We start from the raw sequence: 17,060 nt of genomic DNA, 5'->3' as shown, positions 1-17,060 counted from the left end.
CTGGACCGTCCCGTACAACAGCCACCAACGGGGGGATCTTCTGCCCCGGGGGTCAACTGCGACATCTGGGACCTTTACAGTTGTCTCAGAGGCTGAGCCCAGGAGGTGGCTGTCCTTGGCCTCTGGCGGGGTCCGTCCATCCCGCCAGCTGGGTCTCCGTTTCCTCACGCAGCCAGTGAGGTTGGGTTGTCACATGAACCGGAGTCCCTGGAAGCCGTGTGGGGGAGGCACCTGCGCAGGCAGGTGCACCCAGGGACACGTGTGAACACACGTGTGGGTGGCCACACACACGGGGACAGGTTCGGGGTTGGGGTGACTGTGGGTGTGTGTCAGGGGACTGGGAGACCCTGAGGCGGGCAGGGTGCAACTTTCAGTGGTGATCATGTATTCACACACAGCAAGCGACTATTGAGCGCCAAAGGTTTGCCTTGCTGTGGAGGGCCATGTGGGCAGCTAGGGGCGTCAGCCTGTGCAAAGACCCTGCAGGACAGAGCACCGTTGGAGAGGCAGCTGAGGGGGGCTGGGGGGGCAGAGAGGGAGGAGGGGAGGGGGCGGCCCCGGGCTGAGGGCCAAGGGAGGAGGTGGGAGCCTGGAGGAGATGGCCCTGGTGTCCTTCATCCGTGTGCTGGGGAACTTCATGGATGAGTGGAAAACGTGTTGCCAGTGTGGGTGACCCTGAGTTGAGGCAGGGTGGAGAGGGGGCGTGAACGGGTGCCCCGGATGGCGTGGAGGGGCGTTAGTGTCACCTGAAGACCCAGACTCAGGGCTCAGGGGTGGATCTCAGGGAGGTCGAGGCCAGCCTGGTCTACATAGTAAGAACCAATCCAAAAAAAAAAGATTTATGTTTACTATTCCACCTTATTTTGTTGGGCAGGGGCTCTTGTTGAACGCAGAGCTCCCCAATGAGGCTCCTGTGGTTACATCCTGTCAACTCTGATCAGACCTAGAATCCCCAGTGAGGGGCTGGGGGCGTGGTCAGGGTGGAGCCCCGCCTAGAATCCCCAGTGAGGGGCTGGGGGCGTGGTCAGGGTGGAGCCCCGCCCAGAATCCCCCAGTGAGGGGCTGAGGCAGTAGCAGGGTCAGGACGGCCACAGGGCTCAGGTCAGCCTCCTGGAATCTGGGGTCACGGGGCGGGTATAGGCGGGCAGCGCAGGGAGGAGCCCTGTAGGAAGCTCATAAGGAAGTAGGCAAATGTCTGAGGACACACGTCCTCTGAGTCACAAATCCTGGAAGCCGGGGTCGGGCAGAGGAAGCCGCGCAAGGTCTTCCTGTTTTTTGGCCCTGACCGTTAGAACCCTGTGTTCTGGGGCTGATGTTCCCTTCATCGCCCCCACCTACTGGGGCTCCAGATCCCCATGACACAAGGTCAGGGGAGGGCTGGGGGACGTCTCTGCTGCCTGGATGGGGAAACTGAGGCCCAGAGCTTGCTGGAGATTGAGGAAGCTGCTGAGAGTCCCATGTGGGATGTCTGAGACCTGGACTGCACCCTCTTCTGGTAGGGAGGTGCTGCCCTGCCCTGGGGTCCCCAGTTTTGGAGGGCTGGGCTCCCACATGTGGACTCACCTACCTTAGGATTCCTCAGTTATGGATGAGAGCAGGAAGAGGCGCCCAAGGGGACAGGAAGTCAAGCCCACCAGGGACTCTAGGCCATGTCATGTGGGATGTTCTGTGACTCCATCGCTATGTTGTGGTTTATAAAACGCCATGGGCTTTTAATTCTCTTATGTTTTGTTCAGCCTTTGCATTTAAAATCCTGTCCCTCTTTGTTTTAATTTTGTGGCCATTGGTTTTATCGTGGAGTCTTGTTATGTAGCCCAGGCTGGCCTAGACCTATCGATTCTCCTGCCTCAGCCTCTCCAGGGCTGAGATGACAGGCCTGCACCACGACGCCAGGCTCTAAGGCTTTTTGCGTTTTAATTTGAATGATTTTTTTAAAATGCTTTTTGAGATTGGATTTTTAAGCACATGTTTTAAGATAATATCCATTGTTGTAATTCTTGTGATTAATTTTTAATTACCTAATGCATTTTCGTTTGCAGCTATTTCCTGAGACTTTTACTCACATGTGGTCGTAAAGTCGCTTGTTAATTAAACAACGTCTGAGCGTCGTTATTATTATCAATGTTATTGTTAACATTTATTCTGGGAGGAAGGGAGGGGCTCCCGCGCCCCCTGCCGGCTGCTGGTGGAACTGCAGGCCGCGCCACTCACGCTCTCCTACCTTGCAGGTGTCACCTGCGGCCACCTGGTCCTCGCCATGCCGACCCCTCGAGCGCCCCCTCCCCGCCCGGCCCTGCTGCTGCTGCTGCTGCTGCTCCTGGGGGTCGCTCACGGCCTCTTCCCGGAAGAACCACCCCCACTCAGCGTGGCCCCGAGGGACTGTGAGTCTGGGAACTCGGGGTGGGAGCGTCGGGGTCCCGGGTGGGCGGGACCTTGTTTCCGAGCGCATCCTCCTTCCACACCCCCCCTAGACCTGAGCCATTACCCCGTGTTCGTGGGCAGCGGGCCTGGTCGTCTGACCCCTGCGGAGGGTGCCGAGGATCTCAACATCCAGCGGGTGCTGCGTGTTAACAGGACGCTGTTCATCGGGGACAGGTGTGCAAATGTTGGGGAGCCCCCCGTGGGGGCACATTTGAGGGGTGCATGATGGGCCTGTTACTTGGCTGGAATGTGTGACCTGTGGTACTGAGTGCTAAGTTTCAAGGGTGCTGAACTGAGTTGTAAGGCTATTGAGCACTGAGTTTAAGGGTGCTGAATGCTGGGTGGTTTCATTTGTTTGTTTGTTTGTTTGTGTAGCCCTGGCTGTCCTGGATCTCGCTCTGTAGACCAGGCTGGCCTCGAACTCACAAAGATCTGCCTGCCTCTGCCTCCTGGGTGCTGGGATTAAAGGTGTGCCACCATGCCCGGCTTCCATTTTAGTTTGGACTTGTATGTGTGTGACATGTGTGGTGGTGTGTATGCAAAGGTGGGCGGATGCAGAGCTCAGCCGTGAGAGTTGGTCTCTTCCCCCTCCACACGGGGCCTAGAGGTCAACTTCCAGGTTCAGGCTTTGCGCCTGTGCTTTGTTTTTGTTTTTTTGTTTGTTTGTTTTTGTTTTGTTTTGTTTTGTTTTGTGTAGCCCTGGCTGTCCTGGATCTCGATCTGTAGACCAGGCTGGCCTCGAACTCACAGAAATCCTCTGGCTTGAAGCCAGAGTTTTAAGGGCGTTGGATATTGCATGGTTAGAGCCTAGAGTTGGCTTGGGTGTATGACTTTTGGGGACCATGTCTGGGCACAATTTACTGAGTGCCTAGAGAGGGTGATAGAGGGGAACTCCAAAGAGGACTGGGGCTGGAACCATGGAAGGTGGCGTGACAGGCTGCAGGTGAAGGCGTGGACGCGGGGCCCATCGGCGCCCCCTGGTGGCAGCCTCTCGGTACCGAAGCCTGGATGTGTCCATGCTGTCAGAGTTCGAGGCAGGACGGGGGCAGCGTGCAGGGAGTGAGGGGGGCGGGGGATTTGGGATAGATTTCAAAGGCAGAGACCAGAAATCGGGCCAGGAACAGTGTGGGTGCCGGATGGGCCTCACGTCTACTGTGGTGGGACTGAAGTGGTGGGTCCCGCAATCTCACGGACCGTGCTTTCCCTGTAGAGACAACCTGTACCAGGTAGAGCTGGAACCGTCCACATCCACAGAGCTGCGGTACCAGAGGGTGAGGACGGCGTGCGTGCGGTACCGGGGTGCTGAGAGGGGAGATGGGGTGCCGGGGACCACACTCCCCTCACCCCGCTTTCTTTGTGTTGGTAGAAGCTGACCTGGCGCTCCAATCCCAGCGACATCGATGTGTGTCGGATGAAGGGCAAGCAAGAGGTTAGAGGGACCTGGCCCTGTCCAGGCCTAGCCTGGCCCACCCTCCCTGGCCACATGCCTAGTCAGGGCCCAAGCGCCCCTGGCCAGGCTCAGGGTAATTCTTCCCATCTCAGAGGAGGCGCCCCACCTTGTTATGGTTACGTCCCCGCATCCAGTCTACCCAGGACACGCCCGACCTCCTGGAACCCCTGCGAGTAGCCCCACCCCTTAGGTCGGCCTTGGCTAAGCTCACAGCCCAAGCCGTGTGTACAGGGACCAGGCAACGCCCTCCATGACCCCGGCCTCCCTCCCTCCCCACCCCAGGGCGAGTGTCGGAACTTCGTCAAGGTGCTCCTGCTGCGTGACGAGTCCACGCTCTTCGTGTGCGGCTCCAATGCATTCAATCCCATCTGCGCCAATTACAGTGTGAGTCTCAGCCCTTCCGAGACCCCGAGGGTCTGCCCAGGGCCTCCTCACCCCACACTCACCCCTGTGCTAGGGCTTGCCAGGCTTTCCCCCTTTTTTTGCAAGGCTGACTATGATAGATTTGGGCTCATTCACAGGCCAGGAAACTGAGGCCCAGAGAGGTTAATTGACTGGTCAGAGTCACGCAGCAGTGCAGGGTGAAGCTAGGGTTGGGTCTGGAGTGGGGAAGCCCGGGACTGCCAGGCAGGGTGAGATCCTTTGCTCAGACTCTGTCCTCCATGCAGATGGACACGCTGCAACCCCTCGGGGACAACATCAGCGGCATGGCCCGCTGCCCCTACGACCCCAAGCATGCCAATGTGGCCCTCTTCTCAGGTGAGCAATTCCTGCTGTGGATCCCCCAGCCCCAAGAAAGGCATTTTCCATTCCTAAAATCTTGGGGGCAGGAGGGGACTTGGTCGGGGTCAGGATGGTGGCTAGGCTGAGCCCGGATGAAGAAATTCAGCCTGGGCTCAAGGTTCAGCTGGATTTAGACTCATCCTGTATTGGGACTCGGCCTGGGATCCAGGCTCAACCAGTCCTGGGATCAACCTGGTGACAGGCCACAGTAGGCTGAGGTTCCAATTTTTGCCTTGGCTCCCTCTGGGCCTTTTATTATATTATTTATTATTATTGTTGTTGTTGTTGTTTTTCAAGACAAGATATCTCTGTATAGCCTTGACTGTCCTGGGACTCACTCTGTAGACCAGGCTGGCCTCAAACTCACAGAGATCCGCCTGCCTCTGCCTCCTGAGTGCTGAGATTCAGGGGTGTGCCACCACCACGCCTGGCTTTTCTCAGGGCCTTCTCAGTGTAACTCCCCTGCCCCATCCACTTCCCTCACACCTTGCTCCTCTGCATGTTGTTGGTTTGTTTTTTCACTCTTTACTCCTTTGGGGGTCCACCACCCAGCTCCCAAATAAATCACACATGGAGGCTTACTCTTACTTATAAATGCCCGGCCTTAGCTTGGCTTATTTCTTGCCAGCTTTTCATAACTTAAATTACCCTGTCTATTTTTTGCCTCTGGGCTTTTTCCTTTTTCCTTTTCTTAACTTCTGTATATCTTACCTTCACTCTTACTCTGTGGCTGGCTGTGTGGCTGGGTAGCTGGTCCCTTCTTTTTTTCCTCCTTGATCTCTCTTGCTCCATTTTATTCTCTCTGCCTGCCAGCCCCATCTATCCTTTCTCCTGCCTTGCTATTGGCTGTTCAGCTCTGTATTAGACCAATCAGGTGTTTTAGACAGGCAAACACAGCTTCACAGAGTCAAACAAATGCAACATAAAGGAATGCAACACATCTCTGCATCATCCAACAAATGTTCCTGAGCATAAACAAATGTAACACGTCTTAAAATAATATTCTACGCCACCCGTGTCTAGATGGGATGCTCTTCACGGCCACGGTGACTGACTTCCTGGCTATTGACGCTGTCATCTACCGCAGCCTCGGGGACCGGCCCACCCTGCGCACAGTAAAGCATGACTCCAAGTGGTTTAAAGGTGAGACCCATCTGAGCAGAGTGTAAACCTTGTAGATGCGACATCTACCCAACATCCCCCAACAAAATAAGAGTCCCAGGGAAGATCAGGAGCGGAGACACTGGGACCTCATCTTTGGAATCTGCTGATCATCTTTTCAAAGTTGGAACTAGATGCAAGATTTTGATGTAAAGCAGAGCATCTGGGAGTGTGTGGCTGGAAGGACAGGACACCCTGGAGCCGAGCTCTCCACCACATGACGGGGGGCGGGGTGTCATAAAAGAGCACAGATTGGCTTGGGGAGTGTGGCCACGGTGGTGTTTTGAGTTACGACCCCATTCACCCAAAAAGAGTGAAACCGAACGCAGTCATTTTGGCTAAGTGGCCACTGTGAGTCCCCTCTTCATAGAGGAAGGCGCGGCTCACAGTTGCTCTGACGACATTCTGTGCCCCAGAGGCCGAGGCTGGATTCCATCGCTCTCTCCACAGAGCCGTACTTCGTGCACGCGGTGGAGTGGGGGAGCCATGTCTACTTCTTCTTCCGGGAGATCGCCATGGAGTTTAACTACCTGGAAAAGGTGACAGAACAGCCCCGGGGTGCCTGGGCAGGGGACGCTGAGCCGAGCAGCTCACATCGGGGGAGCTGGACAGGCGTTCTAATCCATGGAATCTATGGGTCAGAGGGGCCAGCCTTCCCAGGGTGTCCCCTCCAGCAAGGGCTGTGTTTCTGGGGCTGAAGACATTTATGGAGTAACTGTGGAGTTTGAGATCTTTCTAGAGAGGAGTGTTTGGAGACACTGGTGTCATGTGGCCCCGCAGCTCCTGCGGCCATCCACCCCTCAACACTGTCTGTCTGTCTCACTGACACACAACCACAATCCAAACTATTCTTCAGCCCTTCACAGAAGCATTAACCCGAGTCTTCTACAATCCACCCATCCATCCACCCACCAATCCATACACATAGCCATTCGCCCAGTATCCGTCATTCCTTCCATTCACCCATTAATCCACCCACCCATCCATCCACAAATTCATCCACCCACAATCCATCCACCCACCCATCCATCCACCCATCCATCTACCCATCCATCCATCCATCCACCCACCCATCCATCCATCCATCCACCCACCCATCCATCCATCCATCCACCCACCCATCCACCCATCCATCCATCCATCCACCTATCCATCCATCCATCCATCCACCCATCCATCCATCCATCCACCCACCCATCCACCCACCCACCCATCCATCCACCCATCCATCCATCCATCCACCCACCCATCCACCCATCCATCCATCCATCCATCCACCTATCCATCCATCCATCCATCCATCCATCACCATCCATCCATCCATCTACCTACCCACCCATCCATCCATCCATCCATCCATCCATCCATCCATCCACTCACCCACCCACCCATCCATCCACCCATCCACCCACCCTCACATCCATCCATCCACTTATCTCCTGCATCTGGATCCCTGGTGTTGGCGTCCCACATGCTGTGGATATCAGGTCCCCTCTGTCCTTTGTAACAGAGGGTCCCTCTGCCCTGCATGGCTTGCAGCGGCCATTTCTACACCATGCTGACTCAGGTTGTCCTTGATGCCTGATGCTTGTACAGGTGGTGGTATCCCGAGTGGCTCGCGTGTGCAAGAATGACGTGGGCGGCTCCCCGCGGGTGCTGGAGAAGCAGTGGACCTCCTTCCTGAAGGCCCGGCTCAACTGCTCCGTGCCCGGGGACTCCCACTTCTACTTCAACGTCCTGCAGGCGGTGACAGGTGTGGTGAGCCTGGGCGGCCGGCCGGTGATCCTCGCTGTCTTCTCAACCCCCAGCAACAGGTCAGCAGCACCAGCGGGTGCCCACTGGGGGGGTTTGGTGAGCAGAATCCCAGGGGTCACGCATTCACTCCCAGGAGACCGCTGTGCCAAGCTGGGGCCAAGGAACCAAAGAGACACCCCGGAGTCCTGTCGTCCTACGGGACAAGGCAGGAAGGGCTCCTGAAGAAGGGACACTGGGGTGTGGGAGAGGGGACAGGAAATGCGAAGGTTCAGAGGCTGTGTCTGGTCGGAGGGTGTGGAGGGAGCCAGTGGGATCAAGGAATATGCTAGAATTGTGGAGGATCACACATGAAGCAAGGCCTGGACTTGGGTCTGAGAGCACAAGGGAGCCGTAGGCAAATGAGGAGCAATAGAGAGAGGTCAGCAAGCGTGGCCTCTGGGGGACTAGACATCCCGGCCAGCCATGCGGGGAACTGAACACATGCGAAGGCCTTGGGGCGCAGGGCCTCGGGGAAGCCGCGGTGCCCCCCCCCCCCGCCGCGGTGGTCCACCTGGGGGTGTTCTGGAGGTCCAGTGGGTTGTGTTGCTCACATGGGAAGAAGGACAGGACCTGGGCCGCACGGGGGACCCGGAGGTGGCACCGTCCCCATCTGGCTCAGCAGTGTCTCTCGCCTCCTTGGCAGCATCCCCGGCTCGGCCGTCTGCGCCTTCGACATGAACCAGGTGGCTGCGGTGTTTGAAGGCCGCTTCCGGGAGCAGAAGTCCCCCGAGTCCATCTGGACGCCGGTGCCGGAAGACCAAGTGCCGCGGCCCAGGTGACAGCAGCGTCCGTCTTCACAGGGGGCCCCCGGAGCGTCCTGCTCCTACGGTGGCCGGCTTGGGGGGGCCCAGCTCAGCTCAGCGTGTTGGATGAGGAGATGATGGAGGGAAACCCAGAGAGGCTGGTGGAGGAGGCAACGCCAGAGGGCTGCCGGGAGGACCAGGCCTTGGCCAACAACCTTCACGTGTTGAGGGATAAGCCAGGCAGAGGGCAAAAGGGTGTGCAAAGGCCCTGGGGCAGAGAGCCAGGCCTGTGTGAGGCCCCGGGGCAAATCAGATCAGCATGAGCGGAGGTCCTGAAGCTCTGATGAGTTTAGTGGGTTGAAGTCAGAGTGGGGAAACCCTCATGCCCTGCACGCCCCCCCCCACCCCCTTCTGTCTTCCTCCAGGCCCGGGAGCTGCGCGGCACCCGGCATGCAGTACAATGCATCCAGTGCTCTGCCGGATGAGATCCTCAACTTTGTGAAGACCCACCCACTGATGGATGAGGCGGTGCCCTCCCTGGGCCATGCGCCCTGGATCGTGAGGACCCTGATGCGGTCAGTGCTGGGGAAGGGGTACTTTAGGAGGGCATTGTGGGAGGGGGATGGGTCAGCATCAGGGGCCTTCATTTATTGAGGGATATGCTGGGCAAGGGCAGCTCATGCCAAGGCCCTGGGTAGGGAGCAGGGGCTCAGCCTATGCAAAGGGCCGAGGCAGGACATAGCAGGACTTCTTGGTGTCGTGTGCATCCGTGTGTAACGGTCGGCGTGTACTTGTGTAACTACTCCTGTACCCCACAATTTAGGGGATGCATGATACCTGGGGTGGGAGGCCGGCAGGGCTTCAGGGCCGACCTGACCTCCAACTCTCTCTTGTGTTCCAGGCACCAGCTCACCCGAGTGGCTGTGGATGTGGGTGCCGGCCCATGGGGCAATCAGACAATCGTCTTCCTTGGCTCCGAGGTGGGCACCATCCTCAAATTCCTTGTGAGGCCCAATGCCAGTGTCTCAGGGACCACCGGGCCCAGCATCTTCCTGGAGGAGTTTGAGACCTACCGGCCTGACAGGTCTGCGGATGACCAGGGAGGTGGGAGTGGCCGGCCGAACGACGGACGGGGTGGGCACACCGGCCTCACTCATTACCCTGTGTGCCCAGGTGCGGACGATCCGGCAGTGGTGGTGAGTGGGGGCAGCGGCTGCTGAGCCTGGAACTGGACACCGCCTCGGGCGGCCTGCTGGCGGCCTTCCCCCGCTGCGTGGTCCGAGTGCCCGTCGCCCGCTGCCAGCTCTACTCGGGGTGCATGAAGTGAGTGCCCCCCGCAAGGCTGGCCCGGGGTAGGAGACGAAGGCAGAGAGGAGAGCCAGATGTCCTTGAAAAGCCTTGGCTCACGGAGAGGTGGACTGGGCAGCGGCCACGGCTGTGCGAGGGCCCTGGGGCGGGATGGAGCCTGATTGGTGGAGCAGTAGGCAGGCAGGGGGGCTGCTGCAGGGAGGACGGACTGTGTGGGTTCAGACTCCAGCCCAGCCTTGTGTGAAAAAAGGGAGAGGACGTAGCCCCGGTCTCCAAGACTCACTCTGAGTCGACCACAGCTATGGTGACCAGAAGCCGCGGGGCCAGGTCCCCTAAGTGGCTGTTACCTACTCCATCCTAGGAACTGTATCGGCAGCCAGGATCCGTACTGCGGGTGGGCCCCCGACGGCTCCTGCATCTTCCTCAGGCCAGGAACCAGGTACGGGGAAGGGGGTACATGTGGGGCGCGTCTGAGGACCCACAGTCCGCGTTCCCCCTTCCTGTGCCGTGCTGGGCGCAAAGGGTTCTCCGCTAAGTCGGCTTCTGTCCCCTTCCCCACCTCAGTGTCACGTTTGAGCAAGATGTGTCCGGGGCCAGCACCTCGGGCTTAGGGGACTGCTCAGGTAAGCGGGGAAAGGGGCTCCCTTGTGTGTTGTGACACAAGCCAGGGACACGAAGTCCTGGGGGTGAGGGAGGTGGGGGCTCGCGGAAGGCTGTGGGCCGTGACTCGGTGCTCACGGGCGCCCTCTGGTGGCTGCTGCAGGGAAGGGTAAACATGAGATCGGCCGGAATGGGAGATGAGGGAAAGACACTGATGCCAGAAAAAGACACGGACATGGGGCATGGCTCAGACATACAGCTCATGCCCGGGGGCGTGCTCGGCGTGGAGCCCCGTCCTAGAACCCTCAGTGACGGACTGGGGGCTCTGTGCCTATCTGGCGCAGACAGTCCGGCTTTCAGGGCGAGACCACACTGCCACCTTCTGTCCCCAGGACTCTTACGCGCCAGCCTCTCGGATGAGCGCGCAGGGCTGGTGTCAGTGAACCTGCTGGTGACGTCCTCGGTGGCGGCGTTCGTGGTGGGCGCCGTGGTGTCTGGCTTCAGCGTGGGCTGGTTCGTGGGTCTCCGCGAGCGGCGGGAGCTGGCCCGGCGCAAGGACAAGGAGGCCATCCTGGCGCACGGCGGCGGCGAGGCAGTGCTGAGTGTGAGCCGGCTGGGCGAGCGCAGGGGGACCGGGCCCGGGGGCCGTGGAGGCGCCGGCGGCGGCCCCGGGGGTCCCCCCGAGGCCCTGTTAGCTCCGCTCATGCAGAACGGCTGGACGAAGGCGACACTGCTGCATGGTGGCCCTCACGACCTGGACTCGGGGCTGCTGCCCACCCCTGAGCAGACGCCGCTGCCCCAGAAGCGCCTGCCCACGCCACACCCGCACGCCCACGCCCTGGGGCCGCGAGCCTGGGACCACAGCCACGCGCTGCTGTCGGCCTCGGCCTCCACCTCCCTGCTGCTGCTGGCGCCGGCCCGCGCCCCCGAGCAGCCCCCGGTGCCGGTGCCGGCAGAGCCGGGCCCCGACGGTCGCCTCTGCGCCCCCAGACCCGGCCGGCCTCGCACCCCGGCGACTTCCCGCTCACGCCCCACGCCAGCCCGGACCGCCGGCGGGTGGTGTCCGCACCCACGGGCCCTTTGGACCCATCGGCGGGCGATGGCCTGCCTGGGCCGTGGAGCCCACCCGCGACCAGCAGCCTGCGGAGGCCGGGTCCCCACGGGCCCCCCGCAGCAGCCCTGAGGCGCACGCACACGTTCAACAGCGGCGAGGCCCGGCCCGGGGGTCACCGTACCCGCCGCCACCCACCCGTGGACTCTGCGCACCTACTGCCCTGCGGGGTGGGCGAGCGGACTGCACCTCCGGTACCCTAGGCTGGGTGGACGCCTCGACGGTGCCAACCACAGCGACCAGGGGCGCGAGCCCAGGTCACCAGGCCCCGCCGGCTCCGAGTGGGGCGCGTCTGTCCCCCACCCACGCGCGTGGGGGTCCCCTCGCCACAGGGAAGCACAAGAGCCCCCTCCATCGCGGAGGATTCAGGACACGAAGCCCCGGGGTGGGCGGGAGGAGGCCGACCTTTGACCTTCGCATAGACTTTGACTTTTTGTTTATTTTGAGGTTTTTTTTTTTTTTTCTAAGAAATTGCACAGCCCCGTTCTTGGGGTGGCAGCCGGGGTGGGGGGTGAGGACGTGGGGTGAGGGGAGGCAGAGCTGCAGACATGAGCCTTCCCTCCTCAACTCATCCTCCACGGAAGGGACCCCCTCCCCAGTCCCGGGCCCCTGTGTGTGTGGGTGTGTCTGTGTGCATGGCCTGTTCGTGTGCAAGGGCCCGGGACAGAAATGTGTGTGTGCGTGTGTGTGAGACAGGGCCGCCGTGGGTGTGCGTGTGTGCGACTCAGAATGTGGGTGGAGGCGCCCTCAGAGACCCTGGCGTTGGCTGAGCCAATGGTGGGACTTCTGGAGAGAAGCCCGGGGGAGGGGGCCTCCGAGGTGCCGGTTTGGAGTTGGAATCCTGCTTCTGCAGAGGGGACCTGGGGTCCAGGCTGGGAGATGGGGGGACCTGCTTCTAAAGGGCTTGTGGGGGTCTTGGGGGGGGTGGAGGTGGTCAGACCCCCCTGTAAATACAGCCCTGGGGTGGTCAGAGAGGCCCATGCCACCCGTCCTCCCTTGTGACGTCCCCTCTTTGACCGCCAGCTGACCGTGCATGCCACGTGGCCAGCTGAGTCCAGGACTCTCTCCCCAGCCCTATCCCCGTCAATAAAACTCTGTTTACATCCACCGGCCCCCTCGACTCTGGGTCAGCTCTGTTTCCTGGGGTGACTGGGAACACTTGGGGGACAGAGTCTGCTCTTAGTCATGCTCACAGGCAAACGGGGGGGGGGGGTTAGCCTCTCAGAGTCCAGGCTGGGAGGAGAGGTCAGGGAGGAGTGTGAAGACCTGGGAAGATTTAATAACACCGAGGAACTCACCAGGTGCTGAAGGGACGTCTCACTGGGTAAAAACACTTCCCACACAAGCATGAGGACCTGAGTTCGAATCCCTTAGCACTCAGAAAAACCTGGGTGTGGTGGTGTGCACCTGTAATTCTAGAGCTCGGAGGCCAAGACAGGAAGACCCCTGGGGCTCTCAAGCCTGTCAGCCTAGCCCAACCAGTGAGAGGCCCTGTCTCAATGAACAAGGCGGAGAGCTACTGAGGAAGACAGGCAACATCGACCTGTGGCCTCTGCAAGTGTGCGTGCATGTGACAAGGCCAAAGTTGTCTTCAAAGGCAAATTCGTAGCCTCAAAATGCATTTCACTATTGTAGTTTTTGTTGTTGTTCGACAAAAGTCTCACTATAGAGCCCAGGCTGACGTCAAAGCGGAAGAGATCCTCTTGTCTCCATATCCCAACCCCAGAGTGCTGCGATGACACTCAACCACAGTGTCTTCACAACAGACACCTGCACACACTGCAGACTCGTGAGAAGGTCTCTGGAAGGTTGAGTTCAGCTGTGCAGGTGGGGAACCCGAGTCCCAGACGACCTGAGCCAGCTGCTGCCGTTCATTGTGCGGGAGCTCGAATTTAGAACCAAGCACTGTCCCTTGCTCATTACCTTAAAGGCAAGCTACTTGAGCAAAGAAAGAAAACACAGCATGTCAGCCTTTTGAGGCCACAGAGTTTTCCCAAAGCTCTTCCTGCTGTTCCCTGTCCCCGGCTCAAAGAGCAGCCAGGTGCCGGGTCATGTTGCAATTTCAGTCCCCGAATCCTGGGAGGGGAGAGGTGGGGACTCCGCTCTGGAGACACTGTGTGGGACCAATCCCCATGCCAGGAAGTTAAAGCTGAAGAAATGCTGTCCGGGAAGGGGTGGGCAGGAAGCAGTGGCCACTGCCAGGAAAGGGTGTAGTAACGCTGACCTGTGGTGGGGACTGTATAAAGCCACCTGCCTGGGGCCACAGGGACAGATACAGAGAGAAAGAAGAGCAGCCATGGCCTCTTGGCAGCGAGGGAGGTAGGTCTCCCCTGGCAGGCCTGGAGCCAGGCCAGGCAGAACCACGGGGACATTGGTCTGACCCACTGAGGTTGCCAGGGACAGATGTAGGTCTGCAGGCTGTTAGTGCAGACACAGGCCTCCAGGGGCCCCGTGAGCAGGCATGGGGGAGGGGCCTGCTAAGGCCCAAGGCCACAGTCACCACTGCTTTGGAGCTCCCAGGGTTGTGGTAAGGACTTAACCAGACCTGACTGCACCCTGAGTTCTCCAGCGGTGACCGCTCAACCCAAACCAGAGCTGGACAGAGAAAGGAGGAGCCCAGTGCGGGGGCTTCTGTCCTCCTGAGGACAGCACAGAAGCGTTAATGAAAGCCAGGCATTGTGGCTGGGGCTTTGCAGGGTGAACAGGAGTCCACTGACTCTCCCTTTCAAGCACATAACTAGGGAGATAGGAAAAGGCCCAAGATCCAAACCAAATTAGAAGTAACTAGCTAGTTGGGCTGGGAATAACTAATAACTGGTAACCTTTTAGAGCTGGCAGCAGGAGAGGAAGTGTGTAGGTGTCAGACCCAGGAATTTAAGCAACATAGAGGTGAGATTTGCTGTGGGACAGAGGCTGCTTCTGGAAGCTGAGGGGAGGCAGTAGGTGAGGATGAAAATAGTGTGACTGAGGCTTTGCAGGATGAATAGGAGTTCACTCACTCTGCTACTCACCTACCCAGCTAAGAGGACAAAAATAGACTCAGGAAACAAACCACGAGGCTCGTATTGTCCCAGTCCAGGGTGGTGGCCACGGGGAGGGAGGGAATGTATTTTCACCATAGTTCCCTGACCGCAGCCCCCAGGACCTCAACACCTGCCTGCCCAGAATCCTGCTCCTCCTGGCCCTCTTGGTGACTTCAGCCGAGGGCATCGCGCTCAGTCTCAAGGAATGCCTGGTACTGCCGTCGGCTGAGGGCAGCACCATCTCCTGCCACGGTGCCACCGAGTTCCCCAGTCCCCTCCCGGCTGACACGGTCCATCTGTCGGTGGAATTCTCCAACCTGACGCAGCTGCCCGCCTCCGCCCTGCGAGCTTGTCCTCGCCTGCAGGAGCTGCACCTCTCCAGCAACCGCCTGCAGGCTCTGTCCCCGGGGCTTCTGGCGTCCGTGCCCAGGCTGCGCGTCCTGGACCTGACCCACAACGAGCTCCGCGGCTTGCCCCCGGGGCTCTTCCTCTCCTCGGCCGCCCTGCGCACCCTGGTCCTGCGGGACAACCGGCTGCAGGCCGCGAGCGCGCGGTGGCTGTGGGGCCTGCGCGCCCTCGACCACCTGGACCTGGCGGGGAACCGGCTGCGTACACTGCCCCCCAGGCTCCTCACCGGCCTGCGCGCCCTGAGCACCCTGGACCTTGGGCACAACCTGCTGGAGACGCTGCCCTCAAACCTCCTTTGGGGCCCGAGGCGACTGCAGCGGCTGCACTTGGAAGGGAACCGGCTGCGGAGGCTGGGGGATGGCCTGCTCGCGCCCCAGCCATTTCTGCGTGTCCTGTTCCTGAGCGACAACCGGCTGGCCGAGGTGGCGGCCGGAGCCTTCAGGGGCCTCCGGCAGCTGGATATGCTGGATCTGTCCAACAATTCTCTATCCAGCACGCCCCCCGGCCTCTGGGCGTCGCTGGGGAGGCCGGCCCGCGACATGCAGGACGGCTTCGACGTGTCGCACAACCCCTGGGTCTGCGACAACGACCTGCGGGACCTGTGCCGCTGGGTGCACGCCAACAGACACAAGATGTTCTCTCAGAACGACACGCGCTGTGCGGGTCCCGAGGCCCTGAGGGGACGGCTGCTGCTGGATGTGGCGGAGCTGGGGTCCCTGTAGGATGGCCACTGGGGTGCGGGCTCCCCATTCCCTCTGCCGGGGGAGGGGGATTGCGGTTTCCTGACGCCCTCCGGGCTCCTCGTTGCCTGCGCTCTCTCCCTCTGCCGCACCCCAGGCCACCCTGTTAGGGGGTCACCAAAGCAGTTAGTAAAACGGCCCCTAGGCTGACTGAGCACTCAGCGTTCACGCCGTTCCTTGTTGTTTTACATTTATTGTGTGCTCATGCAGCCTGAGAGAGAGAGAGAGAGAGAGAGAGAGAGAGAGAGAGAGAGACAGACAGACAGACAGACAGACAGACAGAGACAGAGAGACACAGAGAGAGAGAGAGAGAGAGACAGACAGACAGACAGACAGACAGAGACAGAGACACACAGAGAGAGAGAGAGAGACAGACAGACAGACAGACAGAGACAGAGAGACACACAGAGAGAGAGAGAGAGAGAGAGAGAGCAGAGGGCAACTTGCAGGAGTCAGTTCCCTCCGTCCACACGTAGCTGCTGGGGATTCAGACTCGGGCCTTCAGGCTCGCATGGCAAAGCCTTTATTGACATCCCGCTCTCCAGACCCTTCTCACTGTAACCTAGGCTGTCCCGGAACTCTCTCTGTAGCCCAGGCTGGCCTCGAACTCACAGAGATCGCCTGCCTCTGCCTCCCCAGTGCTGGGATTAAAGGCATGTGCCACCACCGCCCAGCTTTTTTTTGTAGACAAGGTCTCATGTAGCCCAGGCTGGCCTCAAACTTGCTAGGTAACCTAGGATGATCTGAGTTCATGATTCTCCTGCCTCCACCTCCTGGCATGTGTGTGTGTGTGTGTGTGTGTGTGTGTGTGTGAGAGAGAGAGAGAGAGAGAGAGAGAGAGAGAGAGAGAGAGAGAGAGAGAGAGATGTAACACCGCAAGATCGGGTTTCTCAGCCCAGTCCTGCAGAGGAGGCTGAGGAGAGTGGGTTAAGCCTGGGGTCTCCGTTTGCTGATCTGTAAAATGGGGTCGGAGCTGACAGGATCTGCTCTTCTTAAACAGCAGACCTGGCAGTGGCAGAAGAGCTGCAGCCTGGGTTCGAGTCCCAGCACCCACATGATGGCTCACAGTCACCTGTCACTCCAGTCACAGGCGGCTGTCGCCCTCTCTGGCTTCCGTGGTGCACAGAAAGGGAGACGGACATACAGACAAAACACCTGCACACATTAATAATAATAATAATAATAATAATAATAATAATAATAATAAGGAAGCCGGCCGGGTGGGTCTCAGGGGGCAGAATTCCCTAGCACTACGGCTCTGGGTCTCCCGGCACTGCCTAACTAGGGTGGTGAGTACATCTGTCACCTTAGCCATTGGGTGGTGAGTTTAAGGTCATCCTTGACTATGTAGTTAGTCAGGCTATCCTGGGCTACAGAGTGAGTTCCGGTCAAGCCTGGGCTACAGAGTGAGCCTCTGACTCAAAACAAAACCAGCGTACATAAAAGAATCAAGGGTAAGAAAGTCCTCGGCCCTAGTCGGAGGTCAGAACTGGAAACCGGACAGGAACACCAGCGTCC

At 59.3% G+C, this 17,060-nt stretch overlaps 2 protein-coding genes across 3 annotated transcripts; both read left to right on the top strand.

The window, feature by feature from the left end:
* Positions 1-1,064: 1,064 nt before the first annotated feature.
* On the top strand, positions 1,065-12,483 carry Sema6b (semaphorin 6B). The gene is given in 18 exon segments (XM_037198191.1): positions 1,065-1,495; positions 2,229-2,381; positions 2,472-2,595; positions 3,632-3,692; positions 3,788-3,850; positions 4,154-4,255; positions 4,540-4,630; positions 5,678-5,797; positions 6,266-6,354; positions 7,412-7,629; positions 8,253-8,384; positions 8,778-8,927; positions 9,254-9,436; positions 9,526-9,675; positions 10,022-10,099; positions 10,225-10,283; positions 10,653-11,258; positions 11,261-12,483. Coding segments are annotated over 18 exon segments (2,787 nt in total). The 5' UTR covers positions 1,065-1,401; the 3' UTR covers positions 11,575-12,483.
* Positions 12,484-13,570: 1,087 nt separating this feature from the next.
* On the top strand, positions 13,571-15,699 carry Lrg1 (leucine rich alpha-2-glycoprotein 1). 2 transcript variants are annotated; one of them, XM_037198215.1, is made up of 2 exons: positions 13,571-13,690; positions 14,537-15,699. In XM_037198215.1, exons 1-2 carry the CDS (start codon positions 13,668-13,670, stop codon positions 15,522-15,524), a joined length of 1,011 nt encoding a protein of 336 aa, XP_037054110.1. In that variant the 5' UTR covers positions 13,571-13,667; the 3' UTR covers positions 15,525-15,699. The 2 variants fall into 2 exon arrangements, with proteins under 2 accessions (XP_037054110.1, XP_028715551.1); XM_028859718.2 differs by having other exon boundaries at positions 13,574-13,690; positions 14,507-15,699.
* Positions 15,700-17,060: the final 1,361 nt, after the last annotated feature.

The sequence above is a fragment of the Peromyscus leucopus genome, chromosome 22, assembly GCF_004664715.2.
Source record: "Peromyscus leucopus breed LL Stock chromosome 22, UCI_PerLeu_2.1, whole genome shotgun sequence".
In the NCBI taxonomy this organism is placed as follows: domain Eukaryota; kingdom Metazoa; phylum Chordata; class Mammalia; order Rodentia; family Cricetidae; genus Peromyscus; species Peromyscus leucopus.
This window is presented reverse-complemented; position numbering and strand designations above follow the sequence as displayed.

Coding starts and splice junctions, on each gene's coding strand:
- Lrg1 (XM_028859718.2), top strand. CDS start 13,668: ATGGCCTCTTGGCAGCGAGGGAG. Junction 13,691..14,506: donor GCCTCTTGGCAGCGAGGGAG/GTAGGTCTCCCC, acceptor CCCTGACCGCAG/CCCCCAGGACCTCAACACCT.